This window comes from Artemia franciscana, chromosome 19 (genome assembly GCF_032884065.1).
Source record: "Artemia franciscana chromosome 19, ASM3288406v1, whole genome shotgun sequence".
In the NCBI taxonomy this organism is placed as follows: domain Eukaryota; kingdom Metazoa; phylum Arthropoda; class Branchiopoda; order Anostraca; family Artemiidae; genus Artemia; species Artemia franciscana.
This window is the reverse complement of record NC_088881.1, coordinates 11,278,585-11,299,804: the sequence shown is the minus strand read 5'-3', so window position 1 is coordinate 11,299,804 and position 21,220 is coordinate 11,278,585. Positions and strand designations below refer to the sequence as shown.

The 21,220-nt window shown below is 32.8% G+C and overlaps 1 protein-coding gene across 24 annotated transcripts in view; it reads right to left on the bottom strand.

Moving 5' to 3' along the window:
* The window catches only part of LOC136039286 (uncharacterized), a 287,308-nt gene that overhangs the window by 235,640 nt on the left and 30,448 nt on the right, over positions 1-21,220 (bottom strand). For 13 of the 24 annotated variants that reach the window (XR_010620405.1, XR_010620404.1, XR_010620410.1 and 10 more), the window contains exons 3-5: positions 17,853-17,993; positions 9,462-9,497; positions 2,324-2,506 (exon numbers count right to left, since the gene is read on the bottom strand). Coding sequence is in view for 12 of the 24 variants with exons in the window: in XM_065722888.1 (XP_065578960.1) it covers positions 2,324-2,506; positions 9,462-9,497; positions 17,853-17,993 (360 nt within the window). In the remaining 12 variants the exon portion in view is untranslated. The remainder of the gene's footprint in view (positions 1-2,323; positions 2,507-9,461; positions 9,498-17,852; positions 17,994-21,220) is intronic. The other 11 variants (XR_010620407.1, XR_010620408.1, XR_010620406.1 and 8 more) reach the window with 1 other exon arrangement.

Sequence of the window (21,220 nt, the reverse complement as noted above, 5' to 3'; positions counted from 1 at the left end):
TTTTAACTTACGAACGGGTGATCGGATCTCAATGAAATTTGATGTTTAGAAGGATACCGTGTCTTAGAGCTCTTATTTTAAATACCGACCGGATCTGGTGACATTGGGGGAGGGGTTTGGGAGGGGGAAACCTAAAACTTGGAAAACACTTAGAGTGGAGGGATCGGGATGAAACTTGGTGGGAAAAATAAGCACAAGTCCTAGATACATGATTGACATAAACGGAACGGATCCGCTCTCTTTGGGGTAGTTGGAGGAGGGGTTATTTCTGAAAAATTCGAAAAATGAGGTATTTTAACTTACGGACGGGTGATCGGATGAAACTAAAGTAGATAGTGTCAGTAAGGAGAAATTTTTTGCCACTTAGAGACAAGATATAATATCTGGGAAGGGTGAAGTCGAAGATAGGTCCTTGCTTTTGCCCAATGTGTGGATATTGGGATGGAAAAAAAATTATCCAGAGCGGTATTACAAGGGAGGAACGGGCTGATATTGAATAATGCGATTTAAGTTTTATGGGAATAATGATGTTGGGAAGATAGGTCCGTACTTTTTCCCAATATGTGGAGATTGGGAGGATGACTTAATTCATTGTTCGGGCTTTCGTAAAGAATGAAACAGTCTGATGAAAAAAAAATTATCCAGGGGGGTATTACAAGGGAGGAATGGGCTGATATTGAATTAAGCGATATAAGCTTTATGGCAATTATGAAGTTGGGAAGATAGGTCCTTACTTTTGCCCAATATGTGGACACTGGGAAGATGACTTAACTCATTTTTTGGGCTTTTGTAAAGAATGAAATAGTCTGGTGGAAAAAATTCATCCATGGTGGTATTACAAGGGAGGAATGGGCTGATATTATATACAGCGATATAAGCTTTATAGAGAATATGAAGTTGGGAAAGTTTGTGGGTACTGGTATGATACATAGGGACTATTTCCTATAATTAATTAATTTTTTAATCTGGATTTAAGGGTGTGCATTTGTTCATATTCTACATGTTACTGTTGTTTTTGTATTCAATGTGGGCGTTAATAAATATCACATTATATGCTTTTTTGTTAATGTGTAAGTTTAATGCTGACAAACGACATGAAATCGTAGACATTTTTTTCTTTTCTCTAAACGCGATTCAACTTAACCTCTTATGTTACTGCATTGCAGCCAAGGTGTAGAATCTAGGACAATGGGCCTTCTTGTAGCCAACTCAAAATGTCTCTTGACATTTTCTTCATTGGTACAGAACTGGCAAGCGACTACAATTTACAAACCTCTTTATGATGAATAGTATAATATTTGAGCTTGATTAATGTAAACGAGTTTTTCTTTTTCATACCTCAAAATTACACCTATCATATGAGGTATAATTTTGTCATATGTTATGTGTTCTAGTTATGTGTTTAATGTTATATGTGTTTTATGTTATATGTGTTTTATAGTTATGTGTTTTATGTGTTATATGTTATGTGTTCTAGTAGCATAATTCAGCTGATAGAAAGATTCAGCAAAATTTTATTTAAGTGTAACCCTTAAAAGATACGCAGGATGCAGTGGATAGACTATCATATGTTGAATGTAAACCAAATCATTGTGTGAGTGTGTTAAACTTATGAAAGTATTAGTTTTGCCAAGTTAGCCAAGTTAACCATGTTAACCAAGAGTTTACAAAGTAGGCCAATTTATTTCTTGAACATAATGAGCATTCATTAATTAAAAAAAAGTATGCCTGTGTATTTAAATCATTGAGTGTATATATATATATATATATGTATATATATATATTATTTATTTTTTGTGCATATTTGTATATGTGTTTTTATTTATTTATTTTTTTATTCGAAAATGGGCATATAAAGTAAACAATAACGCTGATCACATCCTTCCTGAAGCAATGGATTGTAGATGACCCCGTTATGTAACTGAAACTAAACCTCACCTTATGTAACATCAATTTTCACAATGATCCTAAATCTTCCTTCCAAAAAAAAACAAAACAAAACAAAAATTAAAGAAGCGAAACAAGAAGAAAAATCATCTCTGTTCATCTTTTTTCTTTCCTACATCCTGAACCCCAAAATGAGCCGTAATCTACCAATTAAAAAAGGATAAAAACCTGAGTAAACTACCCCTATAACCAAACAACAATTCCATCCTCCTTTCAAAGAGAAGGAGATCATAACTTCACTCTCAGTCACACTCAGACATTCTCCCTCACACGCAATAGAAACACCCATACCCCTCTTCTCTCACCCTTTCTGTATGATTTATTCAATCCGTATGTGTATAACTGTAAATGTCTTGTTGGTAAACAAATAATTTACCTTCATAGATAATAGGGATTTTATGCCGATAGTAGACAAGTGTAGGTACACCGGGTAGGTTATACTCCTCAGCTAGGGCCTCATCAAATATCTTGACAAATCCTATCCCAAGCTGATCGGCCTCGTCATCTATGTTTTCGAGCTCTTGGAGTGCCCTGGCACTTTGCTTACACTGTCTACGATCTAAAAAAAAGACAAATAAAACAGGTAAAGGTAACTTAGTAAATACAGGATCATTAAAACAGGGTTAATTAATAAAAATTGTTCCATATTTTAGCTATAAACAAAGTCTTTACTAGATATACATGATGTGGCTTTTTGTATTCAACCATGTTTAACATTTGTAATATTAAACGACGATAGAGACAGAGACGCTCAAGGGGGCAGCTGCCCCAGGTGCCACCACTAGTGGGGGGTGGGGGTGAGACAGGGGGCTCCCCACTTTGATCAAGTTTTTACTTTGTTTTGATTTTTGTTTACATTTGATTTGGAAGGGGGGTGCTAAATATAATTTTGTCCCGGGCACCACCAACACTAGGAACGGCTCTGGATAGACACAAGCTTTTTAATGTCATATACAGCAAATGCTGCTGTTTTGACGAAAGGATGGTGGAAAATTTGAAATGCTATTGCTTAGAAACTAATCCGGTCGTTGAAGCAAACTTCTTTCAGCAAAGTTATTGAAGAAGCGAGAATCTCTGGTCAACCGCTATACGCCCTCTTGGTTGATACCAAAGGGGCCTCTGATAACATTTCTCGTGCATCTGCACTGCTCGCTTTAATCCATGCTGGATTGCAACTAGCTGTCATTCGTGTCCTTCGCTCTTGGTATTCTGGATTAAAGATCCGTATTTGCCCGAGTTTGTCTTCATCTCAGTCCAAATTAATTCAAGTGGGTAGAGGAATTAGACAAGGATGAATTATTTCTCTTTATATATTCAATTCATGTTTAGCTACAACTCTTAATTCTCTTCCCTGCTCTTTTGTTTCATTATCTCGAAATCTGTCTCACATTGCATATGCTGATGACATTGTCCTTCTAAGCCCGTCCAAGTCTAGTCTTGTTTCTAATTTTAATATTTTAATTAATTGTTTAAACGGTTTGGGCCTTTCTATCAGTTTTGAAAACGTCAATTTTTGTTGTAAATTGTTTAGAGGATAATATCAGGGTGACTCTTGTTTACGGTAATGGTTTTATTTTCCAGTCGTCGCCAATAGTCACTTATTTGGGATTACCTTATGCTGCTTCGAAAAGAGATTTTAAACCAGTCCTAGTTCAGCATGTTCAGGTGAAACTACTCAAGGTATTTGGTCTTTTAATTCGTTTTCGGGGTCTTTACCGTCGGGAAGTCCTTGGTCGTATGTATGGCGCTGTTGCTCTGCCTCACGTTCTGTTCTCGTCCCTCCTCTTCTGTAGTTTCAGACCTTCTGATCTTTCGCCCATTAAAGTTTCTTATTTTAAATGTTGCAATTTTTACTTGGTTTCCCCCTTTCTTTTAGTAACACTGAGATTGTTTTAAAGTTTAAAGTGAAGGATCCTGTAGTCTGTATAAAGAAAAAATATAAAACATTTGAAGACAAGGCGAAAATTATCCTTTTAGGCCACAATTTATTTCCGTTTTTTGGTAACAGTTCTAGCTTTTGATGATTTACAGGCTAAACTATTTAGCTAGTGCTTTCGTATTTGTTTTTCTCTTTTTAAGTGTTTGATAAATATTTGATATTTTTTTATTGTAAGCGTTATCATCTGTCTTTTCTTTATATTTATATTGTAGCCTACTCCTCATTTTTGAGGGAAATCATGAAAACAAAAATAAATAAATAAAATATCTTAAAGCATTATTCTACATTAAAACTATACGAGCTTTTCCTAATTTTATACTCTTTTCTATTTTCCACGATTGCCAAAATTACCTTTTAAAATCTTCAGTCCAAATCCTTACAGCTCCATGCTTAAACTAAGAATATTTCTAACCATTAAAACATTATATTCGTGTTTATCATAAGACATAAAAACACAGTTAAATTCTCCCATTGTCATTATCCCATAAGCAACAAATGTTTCAAATTGAGGGCAGCTTAAAGATTTTTGAAATCAATCTTAAATAATTTTTTTCTTGCCTGTTATTTCGATACTTGGGATACACAAGTGACCATTAATTAAGCAAAATATTGAGGCAAGGAATAAGTTTCAAGACTAGTTATATTCTATCCATTTTGTTAACAAAATTAATCTGAAATATTTGAATAAACAGTTTAGGCTCAATAGAGCTTTAGTTTCTATAAAACCAGCAAAATATCCAGTTTACACTATCTTATGTTTTTATCGATTTGCTCATTTCGATATTTCGATGTTTTTATCGATTTGCTCATTTCGATATTTCGATGTTTTTATCGATTTGCTCAATACAAGCATATTAGTAATAGAGCTTCTCTTGCTTCTTCGAGGTAGATGTTCAAAATTTGACTGTCAGGGATTCAGCAAGATATGTTTTGCAGAATGAAGACTGAAGATTTCCCTTGAGGTTTGAAGGCTGCAATTCAGTATTACCGTATTCTACAAAATTCAGTATTCTACAGTTTTCCTCCAATAATTTAAACATGAGATGACTTGGTTGTCTTTTTCGAAGCTAAGACTGTAATAGAGACGGCTCCATCAAGATAAATAAATATATACACGTTTTAAAAGATCACTATTTTACTAGTTTCAAAGAAATGACCCAGGTGAGAAAAAAATGCTCATCAAAATGCTCAACATAAGCTTGAAGTTACAGGACTTCTCATACTAGACGACTGAAGATGACTATATATTACTGAAGGTTATCTTGGTACAGAAACTAGGGCTCTGTAACGTTTCACAGTCTTCACCAAGGAAAGAGAAGTGAGCAGCACTCAATTCTTTTGTCCATCGGCGACAGAGTACTTACAAGGTAGATATGAATTGTTTACGTCCATCAAAGAATAATTTTGATAACTTCTTCATGCACAATGAGTCGCAGGCTCAATTCTAAAGAATTGAACGAATTCTAACGAATTCAATTCTAATTTCAAGGGAAATGAACAGTCTATGAAAATCAATGGATGGTATTTTTTGGAGGACACTAAAGTATGGATTCTTTTAATTTAGATTACTGGTACTTGTTGCAGCTGTCAAATAAAACGGTGTTTGTGTTGAAAATGACTTCGATGCTGTTAGCTTGTCGTTTATTTGAATTAGTTCTTAGAGAATGTTCGTGAGTCTATCCTTATCCTTCATGTAGGCATTGTCAAGAGTTTTAACCAAGCATGGGTGCCAGGAAACACTCAATCGCATAAAATTGCCTATAACTGCTATAATCGCAGAGTCAGGTATAATATGAAACCAGATGATCCTCTGCCTCCTATTACCTTCAGGATGTTTTCTGTTGCTGATACCAAAGAATCAGCCAAACATGGAAGTTAACCAAGAGAAACATCAGCCAAAAAAAGAAGGAGAGTCTCACAGCCACCACCAAAGAAGTCTAGAAACACTCAATCTTTCCACAATGGACAGGTCAGGTATAATATGATACCAGATGATCCACTGCTTCCTCAAAAGATACTATTACCAAAGAATCAGCCAAAAACGGACGTTAAACAAAGGAAAAAAACAGTCACAAGCATTCAAAAACAAGGAAGTCAGACAGCCAGCACCAAAGAAGTCTGAAAACACTTAATCTTGCCGCGATCGCAGAGTCAGGTATAATATGATACCAGATGACCTCTGCTTCCTCAAAAGCTGCCACATGGAAGTCAAACAGCAATAGTGAGGCCATAATGACTTATTTCTATGTGACTTATGTTGTCATTGTGATATAATGACTTATGGAAGTCAAACAGCCACTACCAAAGAAACGACGAAGAAGTGAAACGTTCTAAAATAACGAATCTATTAAAAGTAGCACAAGTCTAAGAACTTACTAGACTGTCTGTTCGGCGAACAGAGAAGGAATTCTTGAAGTAGGCTCATGTTCTGGAGCCTACCCGTCTGACGCACAGTTTACGCATTTTCAATGTCAAGACTGCGGTGCAAGACTCCACTTTTAAGCTTTTTTCAGGCATTCCATTTATAAGCTTGAGCTTTCACTCTTTTTTCAAGATTGCGGTGCGAGACTTTACTTTTAAGCTTTTTCTAGTCATTCCATTTGTACTGTTCTTCCAACAGTAAGCCATATATTATAATATATAGTAAGTAAGCCATATAGTAAGCCATATATATATATAATCTGCAAGCAGTGACACCAGAGAACCAGGGAAGGGGGCTGTAGCCTACAATTTTCCTGTCTCTAATTAATAGCTCTCATTAACTTACTTTTTCAATAACAGTCTGTGTTTTTGATTTGAACTGTCGTTATATTGATGAGAATTCCAATTAATACGATATAATATTCAGTGTTGTAAAAACCAGTAAAATTAATAATCTGAAGAGTTTATTTTATTTTTGAATGATTTTTGTTAGGTCAAAACTTGGATCTAGATCTTCTGAAACAAGAAGTTTAAATTTTTGTTCCATTTTGCATTGCATATTCTGTGTATAGAAAGCTTCGAAGCATTTTTCTTTTCTTAAAAAGTTTTAACTGGTAGTTAACAAATTGGCAGCCTTTCTCCATAGTAAAATTATCAAAAAACCCAAATTACATTTAAGTTACAGAATATCCAGTTAAATCGTATTCTTACAATCAAATTGTCAATGGAAATAAAAAATTCTGAATGATAGTCAATGTCACAATCCTTTAGCAATGAGAACTCCTCTAAACTACCGGTGCATTACAACAAAAATTTCCAAATATATGTGTCAATCAACATAAATATTCAATTTTTAAATATATGTGTCTATAAACTCTAAAATAGAACTAACATTGATATGTTTTTTCTTGAGAAGTTTAAAAAAATTTCAATATCTAAGTTGTATCTGTAAGATCGTAATGTAGCTTTCAAATAAAAACAGTTTATAACCCCAGTGCTATTTTATTTCCTACTTAAAGTTTAAAAAGAAATATATACCAACAAATTAAAACACAAATTAAATCATTAGAATGAAAATAAGCTTATCCTTGATTACAGGTTACGAAGTGGTATTTTTTTTTATATCTCAAAGTCTTTTTTTCAAGTGAGAAAAAAAATATTTGACACTGAGAAATATAAAGCTTTAGAATTGAATCAAGAGCCTTGATTCGCAAAATGCAACAAGCAGAATTGAGTACTAGATATAGTATTCTTATTAATTAGCTTTTGGAGCAAAAATGAAAACTTCTGTTATTTGACATCTAAAAAAATTCTCAAAATTATTTCTAGAATAGCAATTTCTGTAGTTGCATTATATTGGCTTCAAAATGTTTTCCTTGTTTGCCATCAATAAATTAAAAAAAAAAGAAATTATTTTTAAATTAAAAATAAATTTGTTTTAATAAATTAAAAAAAAACATTAAAAAAATGACCTTTTTTTTGACGGCCTGCTGCCATTATGAACCAAAAATTGAATTTACCTTGTCACTACATAATTTCCTCTGCATTTGATAAGGTGTAATCAATGTATAGTTGACATAGAAATAAATAACCAATAGTGCAAAAAAATCAAAAATAAAAATATAATTAAAAAAGATTCAAATACAAAGATTCAAATACAAAAATTGAAATAGTAAAGTCAGCCAAAATGGGTTGATTTTAAGAGCATAAACCAGCCACTTATCCATACTAGGGACCTCAGGATCAAGGTTCCCTCCCTCTAAGATTATAATTTAACGGAAGATTTCTTGTATCTTTTGTGTAATTCGATAATTTTTTGGAATTTTTAATCCCCCCCCAAAAAAAAAACTGTAATATAATCCCTCCCTAAGATTCTTTGCATATTCCTGGTCAATGGCATACCCTCTGGGTGGATCTTTTATAATAATTTAATACTAATTTGAAAAAAACAGCTTCCAGTAGAGTTGGAAAACAGAACCTATTAGTGCAGTCACTTAGAACTTACTGCTTCTCTGCCAAAATGTAATGCCAAAAGCGTTTGTCAAAGTTTCAACAAAATGTCTAGTCTATAACCTCTTATTAGAATGCAGAGCCCACTTTTATAATAAGTTGTTATGTTTAACTCAAGAATGTGGAACAGCTAGGCCAAGTAGACTAAATAAGGTATATAAAACTGGATATCAAATAATTCTAGAATAATAATTTCTGTAGTTGCATTATATTGGCTTCAAAATGTTTTCCTTGTTTGCCATCAATAAATTAAAAAAAAACGAAATTATTTTTAAATTAAAAATGAATTTGTTTTAATAAATTAAAAAAAAAACATTAAAAAAATGACCTCTTTTTTGACGGCCTGCTGCCATTATGAACCAAAAATTGAATTTACCTTGTCACTACATAATTTCCTCTGCATTTGATAAAGTGTAACCAATGTATAGTTGACATAGAAATAAATAACCAATAGTGCAAAAAAATAAAAAATAAAAATATAATTAAAAAAGATTCAAATACAAAGATTCAAATACAAAAATTGAAATAGTAAAGTCAGCCAAAATGGGTTGATTTTAAGAGCATAAACGAGCCACTTATCCATACTAGGGACCTCGGGATCAAGGTTCCCTCCCTCTAAGATTATAATTTAACGGAAGATTTCTTGTATCTTTTGTGTAATTCGATAATTTTTTGGAATTTTTAATCCCCTTCAAGTACCTTCTTTCATTCAACCATGTCTTTTAATTATTTGACATATTGTTTTATTTTTTATTTGGCAAAGCCCTTAAGAAGTAAAGGTATAAACTGGCCAAATAAGTTAATAAAACTTGTCTTGAAAATAGAAAATAGTAAAACAGCATAATACGCAAAGAGAGAATGCAACTCTTTGAAAAATTCTTATTAATTAGAAAAAGCGACGAAAAATAAAATAAAATCAGACATAATGCTTCAAGTGTGGGTGCTAGTGCAAAGAAAAGTGAATTGTAAATAAATAAATACTTGGTATAAAGGGTGAATGAGTATAAAGGGTGAAATAGGTCTATTAAGAAAACGAGTTAAAATTTGCAGCAGACCGTGAAAGCAAACATAAATGGTTCAACTTAAAAGTGTAATAGCTCCAATTCTACAAACAAAATAGCTTTCATATTCTGCAAGAACTTACGTGTCTCATCTTGCTTGCACTTTCGATAATCCACGCCTAAAAAACGACTTATCAATATAGAAATTTGTCAACGGTCTTACGAACTATTCCTCCTCCTCTCCCTCTCTCTTAAATTGGCTTTAAAAAGATGGCTCAGCTCAATCACAGACTCTTAATCCTCTCTCTCTCTCTCTCTCTCTTCCTCTCTCTCTCTTTCTTTCTTTCTCTCTCTCTCTCTCTCCCTCTCTCTCTCTTTCTCTCTCCCACCATCTCTTTCTTTTATTTTCCTCTTTATATTTCCAAATTAGCAGAAATAAAGCAACAAAACGATTTTGCCTTTGCCTTTTCCGTAAACATTAATTATTACATTGAAAAAATACCTTTAAAAAGGCAATGCAATGAAATTTTCTTAAAATAATTGATTTTCTATCTCCGACCTGAATCTTAAAAAAAATTTATGGATCTCAGAATCGTTTTATTCAAATTTATAAGAAACTTACAGACCAAAAAAACAGAGTGATAATGTACTGATAGAATAAAGAAAAATAATAGGAGAGTGAAAGATAAAGTTGATGCTAGGTGTAACCATAATAGAAATGCCCATGTCAGGGTTAAGAAAAAATTTAAACATGGCAAAACAAAGCAAAAAAGATAAAACTAATTGTAAAATGGCCTGAAACTATGTTTCATTAAAACAAAAAAGTCAGTTCAGTATTTCTCACGAAGGGTTGAAAACTGTAGATAGGGGAGTCTAATTAACTTGCTAATAAAATATTCTATCTTTTATAATAGTAATAAATAATAGTATTATTTATGAAATGTAATATATGTATATATAATATAATATAATATATATATATATATATATATATATATATATATATATATATATATATATATATATATATATATATATATATATTTATATAGTATATTGTATATATATATTGTATTATATCTATGTATATATAATATACTATATATATATCTATATATATAAAAATAAGTTGTCTGTCTGTGGATGTGTGGATGGATGTGTGGATGGATGTGTCAGGTGACGTCACCTGAAAAAACTGGATTAGGTGACGTCAAAACTGAAAAAACTAAAAAAAGGCAAAAACTACAAAAAAAACTAAAAACTAATAAAAAAAAATAAAAAAGCTAAAAAACTAAAAAAACTATAAAGGTAAAAACCAATAAAAAACTAAAAAAAAAACTGAAAAAACTAAAAAAAGGCAAAAACTACAAAAAAAAACTAAAAACTAATAAAAAAAGTAAAAAAGCTAAAAAACTAAAAAAACTAAAAAAACTAAAAAAAGGTAAAAAACTAAAAAAAATAAAAAATAAAAAAAAACTAAAAAAAAGGAAAAAACTGAAAAATAAGCTAAAATAAAGGTAAAAACCAATAAAAAACTAAAAAAAAAAAGGAAAAAACTAATAAATGACGACACTCAAAGAGAAAGCGACCAGGACAAAAAACTAAAAAAAAAGGCAAAAACTACAAAAAAAACTAAAAACTAATAAAAAAACTAAAAAATCTAAAAATCTAAATAAACTAAAAAAGAAAAAAAAAGGAAAAAAATAAAGGAGAAAAACAAAACTAAAAAACGAATGTATATACAGACCGGTACACCGGGATACAAATGACGACCGGGACACAGGGAATATAAATAACGACCGGGACACAGGGACACAACTACAACGGGGACACCGGGGGAAACAGGGGGATATAAATGACGACCGGGACAAAAAAACTAAAAAGAAATAAAAACTAAAAACTAATAAAAAAAACTAAAAAATCTAAAAATCTAAATAAGCTAAAAAAGAAAAAAAAAGGAAAAAAATAAAGGAGAAAAACAAAACTAAAAAACGAATGTATATACAGACCGGGACACCGGGATACAAATGATGACTGGGACCCGGGACACAGGGAATATAAATGACGACCGGGACACAGGGACACAACTACAACGGGGACACCGGGGGAAACAGGGGGATAACCTGACAATCTATTTATATGCAAAGACAATGGGACAGCAAAGAATGTTGTATATTCGCAAGTTTTACGTAGTTAAAACCATATATATATATATATATCTATATTAACAGGTGGGACATAGGGACACAACTACAATGGCGCGTAACTATTATGGCGCGTAACGACTTACGCGCGCGGGGGGGCTTGGGGGGGGCGCGAAGCGCCCCCACCAACTAGGTGTTGGGGTGGCGCGAAGCGCCACCCCAACAGCTAGTATATATATATATATATATATATATATATATATATATAAATATATATACATATATATATATACGTATATTTCATATATAATGCAATATACATAATATAATAATGTATAATAATAAAAGGATTATTTAAAGAAAATAAAGTTTCTATAAAAGTTTTTTAAAGGAGGTTAATCCTGACAAAGGTTATCGTCAAGTAATCCTCGTTAATCATTCATAGTAAGAACGACATTTTTTATCATCATTTTCAGGTAACTCACAATTCACACAAGATAAAAAACCAGTTGTTGAAAACCGTTAGAAGTTCCAAGACTAGAATTTATCAACTGGTTTCTGCAGAAACGGTCAAACAGTTCATAGTAACGAAATGTAAGTAAGTAGCGGCGCGGCTCAATCTTAACCAAGACTCCAAAAATTAGAATTTTGATACAAATAAATATCTAAATAATGTACTTATTATATTGGTTCCAAATATATAAGATTCATAAGGTTTAGTGCTACCCATCGAAGGCTCTGAGTCCGAAAAAAATTTGGACTTTTTTCGAAAGTCCGGGGGTTTCCCTTTTTCAAGGGGGGTTTTCCCCGAGTCCGGGGAAAACCCCCCTTAAAACTCAAAGAATGTTAATGAAAATTATATAACCAGATTCAGCGTATCAGAGAACTACAGAGGTTTCAAGCTACCTTCATAAATGTAGGATTTTGTATTTTTGCCAAAAGAAAGATCACGGGATGCGTTTATATTTCGTTTTTCCCAGGGCTTATTGTAATCAACCAAATAGTCCTAGAATATTGGTAGCGGGCTCATTCGAACGGGAATTAAAAGTTCTAGTGTCCTTTTAAGTGACCAAAAATATTGAGAGGCAACTAGGCCCTATTCTTCCCTCTTCCCCCCAAAAAAGTATCCAAAAAATTGAGATAGCCATTTTGTTCAACATAGTTGAGAAGCTCGAAAATATGCCTTTGGAAATAACATGACCCCAAGAGCCCCTGGGGAAAAGTCTAAGTTATAAAAACTTCCCAGTGTTTATCTACTATGTTTTATATTGGGAAGTGAGCATACATTTTTCGGGTCGGGTGTGTGTGTGTGTGGGGGGGGTATTCTTCTTGGAGGATTTACCGCGGTGAGATTTTTACATGGGGGGGAGAGTCCACGTGGAGTGAGGTTTTGATAGAAAATTATACATTGGGTAATTCGCCTATACAAAATTATTTTTATTTTTCTCACTTTCTCTTTGCTAACTCACCTTTAACCGTGGATATGTTAAGGGTAATTGTCCGGGGTAAATTTTCACTGGGATTGAATTCTTTAGAGGATTTTTCAGTGGGGATGGGGCATTTTCCAATGGAAGCGGAGCTAGATCTTCTGGCATCATTTAAAAAGATCAGAAAGCTTAACAAAAACAAGTTTTTTCAATGTAAAGTAAGGAACAACATAAAACTTCAAAAGATAGAAATTAATACGTATGTGAGGGGTGCTATCACCTCCTTAGTACCACGCTCTTAAAGCTAAAGTTTGAATTTTGTCCCAATTCAGGTCGACTCCTGAAGCCCAAAGGTCATTTAATTAGAAGAATATATTTTTTTTTATTAGAAAAAGTCTAGTAGCATCAATAGTATATACACAGCGATTTTTTTGCGAGTTCGAACGAGTTCGATGACATAGACTTAAACAATATTGTCCAACAGTGGTCAAATTAGAAGAAGAGGCGAATACAAATTTAAGTTTTCTTAGCTACACATTTACTCATGAGATATTCTGTTTTACTTTGTTGTTTGTCTCCGTAAATAAATATACATGGTAAAGGATTATTGTATGATATATTTTAACGAGTCGTATAATATGATCTAGGAGTAGTTTAGATGAGGGGATCTCATCATCCCTAGTCTGGTTGCTTGAGCCAAGAACTGGAATTAAGATGGAAATATTGTTTGAATTATTGTTTGAATAAATATTTGAACTTAGATTAAAGAGTGAGGGATTGAAGAGGGGCCAACCACCCTCGGGAGTGGGGTTTATGGGGTGGGTAGCCCAAATCATATTTTAGATGTGCCTGGATAAGATTTGAAAAGTGATTACAAATTAAATAAAAAAATAAAAATTCCAAATGTAAGTAAGGAGCAACATAGAAATTTCGAACGTACAAAAATTATTTTGTAAATGAGGGTGGTTACCCACTCTTTATTTCCTCGCTCCTTACGCTAAAGTTTAACCTTTGTCCGGCTTCTTCAAGAACGAACGCTAAAACACAATGGCCATTGAATCTAAGCATCGTTTCATGAAAAATGAATTAATTGCATTAAGCATTAAGATAAAATGTCCATATTAATCATTTATCTTAAATAGACTATACAACTTTTCAGGTGCAAAATCGCCGCTCTGTGGCAGTACTTCCTCTGCAACTTGGAAGCTATAAAACCTTATAAAGTTTTTGAAACTTTTGATTGCATTTAAATTGATTGATTAAATTAAATTGATTGATTAAAATTGATTGATTAAATCGATAAAGAATTTTCAATCGATAGCAACTCGGTCCTCTTTGTAGCAAAATCGTAGTTCATAGAAAGGCAGTAAACACCATTTTACTATGGCAAAATCTTATTAGTTTGTAGTGGTAATTTTCGTTTGTTTAAGCCTTCTTTCGATTATCTAGATTCATTTATTTAATACGATCATGTCTTTAAAAAAATAATAATAAAGCAATAAATAAACACGTTGCCGCTATCTTTAAAAAGAGAGAAAAAAAAAATCAGAATTCCATTTTTTCGGAGGGGAGCTTGAAAACTGTTGAGAAATCACGTGATTTATTCATCAAATCATTTGATGGCGTGATTTCTTGACTTTTTGGGAGTATGTATCTTCCTTTTTAATATCAGGCTGATTTTCTTTTGATGGGAAACGTTAAACAAACGGAAACATTTGTATGTTTAGAATCAGCATAAAAACACGATTCTTTTGATGTTTTAACCGTCATTAAAATAACTTTATAAGAGCCTCGGTTACTATAGGGGTAAGTTACTCAGCGCTAATTGTTTGTTACCAAGAACTCTTTGATGAGAAACTATGCTCAATTTTTAACAAATGAGCCATGTAAAGACTATATGTAAAAAAGCACATACTTATGTCTTATCTTTCCTTTTTTTAGACATCCGAACACAAGACAGCTTTCATTTGCTTACAAATGAACAACAAGTAGCTTCAAAGGGACCATTTTTCTTTGGTCCCCATAGAGAGCTTCTTAGAAAGCTCCTCAAAGGAGCTTTTTTATTTTAATTCTGGCAAAATAATCTGGATATACTTTTCTAAATTACCCCACAAATTATGGAGGAGATAGAATGAAATATTAAAATTTTTCAAAGTCCGATCCAGGCTCCTAGTTAGTCCTATTTTAGTTCTTTTTTTATCTTAGTTTAGTATTAGTTTGCCGCAGATGCTTCTAAGCTAGTTTATTAGTTTAGTTTGCTCATATATCCTCAACAACACCATTCTGGATTGGCTTAAAAATGCCACTGGTTTAGTGTCTTCGAAAGCTAATAGCCGAGACACATCAAACAGTTCGTGGTAACGAACTGTAGTAAGGAGTGACCCGGCTCAATAGTAACCAAAACTCTAAAATGGAATTTTGATGCCAATAGTTACATCAAAAGAATTACATTTTAATGTTAATTTTAAATATATAAGTTTCATCAAGATTAGTATTACCCGTCAAAAGTTACGAGCCTGAGAAAATTTGCCTTATTTTAGAAGATAGGGGAAAATACCCCCTAAATTTCATACGATCTTAACGAAAATCACACCATCAGATTCAGTGTACCAGAGAACCTTATTGTAAAAGTTTCAACCCCCTATCTACAAAAATGTAGAATTTCGCATTTTTTGCCAGAAGACAAATCACAGATGCGTGTGTATTTGTTTCTTTGTTTTTGTTTTTTTTTTTTTTTTTTTTCCCAAGGGTGATCGTATCGACTCAGTGGTCCTAGAATGTCGCAAAAGGGCTCATTCTAACGGAAATTAAAGGTTCGACTGCCCTTTTTAAATGACCCAAAAAATCGGGGGGGGGGGCACCTAGGCCCCCTGCCACGCCCATTTTTCCCCAAAGTCACCAGATCAAAATTCTGAGATAGCCATTTTATTCATCATAGTCGAAAAACTTAATAACTATGTCTTTGGGGACGACTTACTCCCCCGCAGTCCCCGTGGGAGGGGCTGCAATTTACAAACTTTGACCTGTGTTTACATATAGTAATGGTTACAGGGAAGTGTACAGACGTTTTCAGGGGGATTTTTTTTTGGTTGAGGGTGAGAGTTGAGGGGGAAGTTACGGGGGAGGATCTTTCCATGGAGGAACTTCTCATGGAGGAAGAGACTTTCAACGGAGGGGCGCAGGATTTTCTAGCATTATTTAAAAAAACAATGAAAAAATAAGTATGAAAAGTTTTTTCTACTGAAAGTGGAAAACTTAAAACGAACAGAAATTATTATGCATATGAGGGGTTTACCTCCTCGTAATACCTCGCTCTTTACGCTAAAGTATTTTTAGTAATTTCAACTATTTATTCTACGGCCTTTGTGATTCAGGGGTCATTCTTAAGGAATTGGGACAAAATTTAAGCTTTAGTATAAAGAGCAAGGTATCAACGAGGGGTGAGCCCCCTCACATACGCAATAAAAACATATGAATACAGAAGTTCGCTACGTGAGTTAATTCGTAAGTTACGTATATTTTTTACTTATGAAAACGTTTGTGAAAAATTAAAAGTTATAGTTCCCTTTTTAAGTAATCAAAAATTTGGAGGGCAACTAGGTCAAACTTGGAGGGCAGAAAATCTTCCGATTAAAACTACGAAAAAGCCATTTAGCCCCCAAAAAAACTAATATGCAAATTTCGTTTTAATTATTTATGCGCGGAGATTCAAGATCAATAAATGCATTAATTCAAAAACGTCCAGAAATTAAACAAAAAAAAATACGTTTTTTAAATGAAAGTAAGGAGCGACATTAAAACTTAAAAATAACTCCGTATAATGTCGCTCCTTACTTTCATTTAAAAAAAACTTGTTTTTTTTTGTTTAATCATAATTAGACCTGGTGTTAAAAAAAGACATTTATCAATGACAAGTATTTTCTTTATTTCATCGTAACACTTATACGCAAAACTTGAAAACTGAAATCGTATGATATTGGCTTAGAAAACTTGCAAAATATTTCATCTTTTCATCTTTTGTCAAATCCATCTTAGAGATACTATCTCAAGTTTCTATCCTTTATTTATTTCAAAAAGCTATGCTTTGAAAATTTCTTCGCATTGGTAAATAATAAATTTTACACTTGAAACTTGAGCAATGTTCAGTTAAAAAAAAAAAAAAAAAAAAAAAAAAAAAAAAAAAAAAAAAAAAAAAAAAAAAAAAAAAAAAACTGGCGCTGTTGTGTCACATAATTTTAATTAGCCAACCAGGTGACTATGTTATGATCTTGGCATTACAAAAAATCACTTCTATATAGCCAGTGTAGGCCAAAATAAAGTTTTTCACACACTCTCTCTCTCTCTCTCTCACTCCGTCTGTCTATTTTCTTATGATTTAACTTTTAACAGCATACCCATTTCACTCCCCCCCCCACAGGGCGAGTGTTTTTGTGATAAGTGATTTATATTTTTTTTTTGTCTTAGAATCACCTTATGAACTTTCAAAGAGTTTCTGCTGATTTTTAGATAATTTCACCAACAGGGGAAGCAAATTTTCTACGCTGAAAAGAAAAGAAGGAAGCCGAACATTTAACCATGCGAATGCTTCTTTTTCATTGCAAGACATCTTAGTTCGATCATTTATGTGTAGTATATTTCTGAGGGGAATTTTTGCCCTGCATTTCAAGCCATAGAGCATTTGCAGGGGGGGGAGGAGATTTGATGCTTGACGTTAAATATTTTTTAGTATTATTAATAAATCTTATCTTATACGACTTTTAAAGCAAATATGGCTTCTGAATGAGATATAGCTTTTCTGTTTAAGATTAAGGTCATTTTACTCCTTGGCAATTCAAAGAAAAAATATTTGTTTTGTTCTTAGAAAATAGAGATCAGAAATGTTTAAGTTTCAATTTACCAATGAGGAACCTGTTTACACTAGAACTATTAGCATATAATCTTCTAATCGGCAAAATCTACTTACAAAAAAGTACAGCCAGAAATTCATTTTCCTCTACAATTTTGCTAAGAATTTTTGCATTAACTTCTTCAATGCGATCCGGCAAAGCCATTGCGTCTAAGCTTGTGAGAAATTCCAGAATGGTCTCTTCATCCATAAGGTCTCCTGGAAAAAATAATATGATTCGTTTAGGAATTATTACAAGTATAGCAGTAACAGTAATAAAGTGACCTAACTAAAGATTCAAAACGAAGATTTTTAAAAATTAAAAAACCAAAGAATAAATGTGGGTGAAATTACATTGACCAACTCGAGAAGATTTGAATCATCCATGGGCAAAGTATTCGCTAGAAATGTAGTTTATTGTCCTATTGGCTATATGAGTAATATATGTTTTTCCAACCTTTTTTTCCAAAAATTGGCGGATTAAGAGGGAAGTGTGGCACGTCGCCTTGTTGTGATGAAGGAAGAAACCATTAGCCAACTTATGGTGCCGTTCAACGTATAGTCATCCTCTCTTTTAACGCAATATACAAGACATAGATAATTCTACACACACTTGTGTGTGTAGATTATTCTATACACTTTGTGTGTAGAATAATGTATTCTACACACTACACACATAATTCTATTCACAAAGAAAAAATGCAAGACGCATAGAGATCGATTTAAAAAGCACTATTTGGATCAATGGCAGAGAGGTTTCTGCGCTTCGTTGATTAGTGTGAGTAGCAAGCTCTTGACACTTGGTGATCAATGGTTTTCTGTTTGAAAATAGAAACAGTTTTAAAACCAGTAAAGTGCGTAATAATAGATCTGTTCAAGTTCATATTAGTTGTCAGTTCAACTGTCTGTACTCTATGTAGTTGTACATTTTAAATAGTGGTATTCTACAATTCTAGCTACGTTGATATACAACTTTGTCTTACCAATGCTCAAATATTCTCATTACGTTTTATTTTTCAAATAGCGTTCTATAGAACGTTGGAACATTTAGTTCTGGAGAAGTCAAAAACTTCTTTAGTAGTCTAATGCCTTTAATTCCAAATTACTTGTTACTTCGAAAACAAATTTCCGCCCTTAGTAAATAAGTATTTTGTCCAAGACCATATACAGGTATTGGTAGGTTTAGAGGCCTTTGACTCCCCTCCCCCCACCCCAGAAATGCTTGCCTAACTCGTAAAAACGTAACAAAAATTCATATCAACATATTTCGATGTTTCTTTTAAAGCTTTTTTTGTAAAACACCCTCCGAAAAATTACACCCTTCTACCGAACAAAAATCTTGGATATTACCTTGTTTATGTCAACAAGTGTAGTCAAAATTATAGTAAGGTGGTTAATTATATTCGTTTTGATGCTAATTCTAAACTATCCCTAAGTTTAGTAAGGTTTGTCTGCAAAGGAAAAATATCAATTGACTTCTGAAAAACATTGATTAGTCTATAAAATATGTTTAAAGAAAATTAGAGTCAGTTATAAGTAGCTCCAGGAGCATACCGTATTTTGTTAAATAGTTTGTCGTAACGACTTATTTAGCTGCTCGTGGTAACAACTGTAAATAAGGAGCAACATGCCTCAATAGTAACTGAAACTCTAAAACGCGGGATTTTTATACCGAGAGACGTTTTAAAAGAATCGGCTTAATATGCTGATTCCAAATATATAAGGTTCATAAATAACGACGAATACCACACTGCCTTTCCATCACAAACACCAAATACAATAAGAACAATAGGAATTTGCTCAAGACAGTGGGAAACAAATTAGAATAAATATTTCAGCCCTATTTCCAGGGTTCGTCCTCAGCAATACCGATATATAATAAAAAAACAACTTACGAGAGGATAAAATCAATAAAACTAAAATGAACAGTTTTTCAAAACAGTCCCAGCATCCTTACCTCAGCGAAGTTCAACCAGGACTGATAAATAAATTGTAATGAAACAAGGCAATTCATTGAAATGAAAGAAAATGATTTAAAAACGCGTTTTTAATGCCTGCCTAGCTTTTTTCGCTGCTGATCTCATAATTATGTAGTTATATTTTTCTGAACTCCTTTTGCGAAAAGTGACGAAAATACCGCGAAACAAAATGTCAAAATGAAAATTTGATAATCAGAAAAGGGTGAATTTCAATGAATTGACGGGGAGAACATATCTTGCTTTCGTCATTAAACTCGGCATCGTACTTCATTGTAGGCTATGATGGAAAAACAATGTCGGGTGATTATCTCCGCTCTAACATTGTATGTCATAAGCATATTATTGCAGGCATATCATTATAGACTCAGTCAAGGGTTCGAAGAACCTTTAAATCGTTATTTCATAATTTACGTAGGTGCTTTCGAAGCTCAAACTGCATTTCCGAGGCGATGAATTACAGTATACTGGGTATTTGAATCACGTGTAGCCTACAGTGATCGAACTACCCAGTATATTTTGCTATTATTATTTTTATTTTTTTTTTACTGTGTAAAGAAAGAATTTATTCCTATTCGGACTGTTGTTTTTCCATAATCTATTTCTTATATTGGTCTTTTATAGACATAGAGGATTTTCTAGCAGGTAGAATTTTTGTTTTTGGCTTGATTCTATTTTTGTCAGTTGTAAAAACCCATGACATTTATTATAATCAGCCAAACATTAGAATAAGATTTTTTAGCTTTTGCACTTGCCAGAGATGGCAACTAAAAAGTAAATTGACCCCTAGATATTGAAAAATACTTTCCAATTTCTATTGATCCCCCCTTATCTTCATATCTTTCCCCTCTCTTCTCCTTTCTATCTTTTAGCAAATAGATCTCTGTTTAAAAAAAAAAGAAGAAAATCTAAAAAGTCCCAGAAAAAATTCTTTTTCTTGGTGTCCATCATGGTGTGGGTAGGATAAACATTTCAGGAAGGAGAGGGGATTACGCTGGACACAATTTTTATTTCTAAAATTCGCTTTACCAAGTAAATTTCGGTCCCCTGGTATTTATTTTTAAAACGATAAGCTTGATATTGTACTTTGTGTTTATTTTTATAATAATGAATATTTTCAGCTGTTCCGAAAATTTTCTTGGTGGTTTATTCTATAGGTTTTTATGCAGCTAGTACACTTTCATGTCAGTCAAAAGGGACAATTGTAAATCCTTCCTCCTTCAGTAAGCATCTGTGTTAAACCTACAGATATTTGATTTTCTAACAAATTTTTTTGTCAACAAATAAAGACGTGGGGTGAAAGGAGAGTAATGCCAGTCGCAAAAATTAACTCTAATTTAGCTCACTTTTTCTATTTTTAATAATTATTTATAAGCAATGCTGGCTCTATTAGATCATAATGGGCATTTTGAATAATTGATAGGTGGGACTATGAAGAGTAAATGGCCGTAAATGATAAAATCCACCATA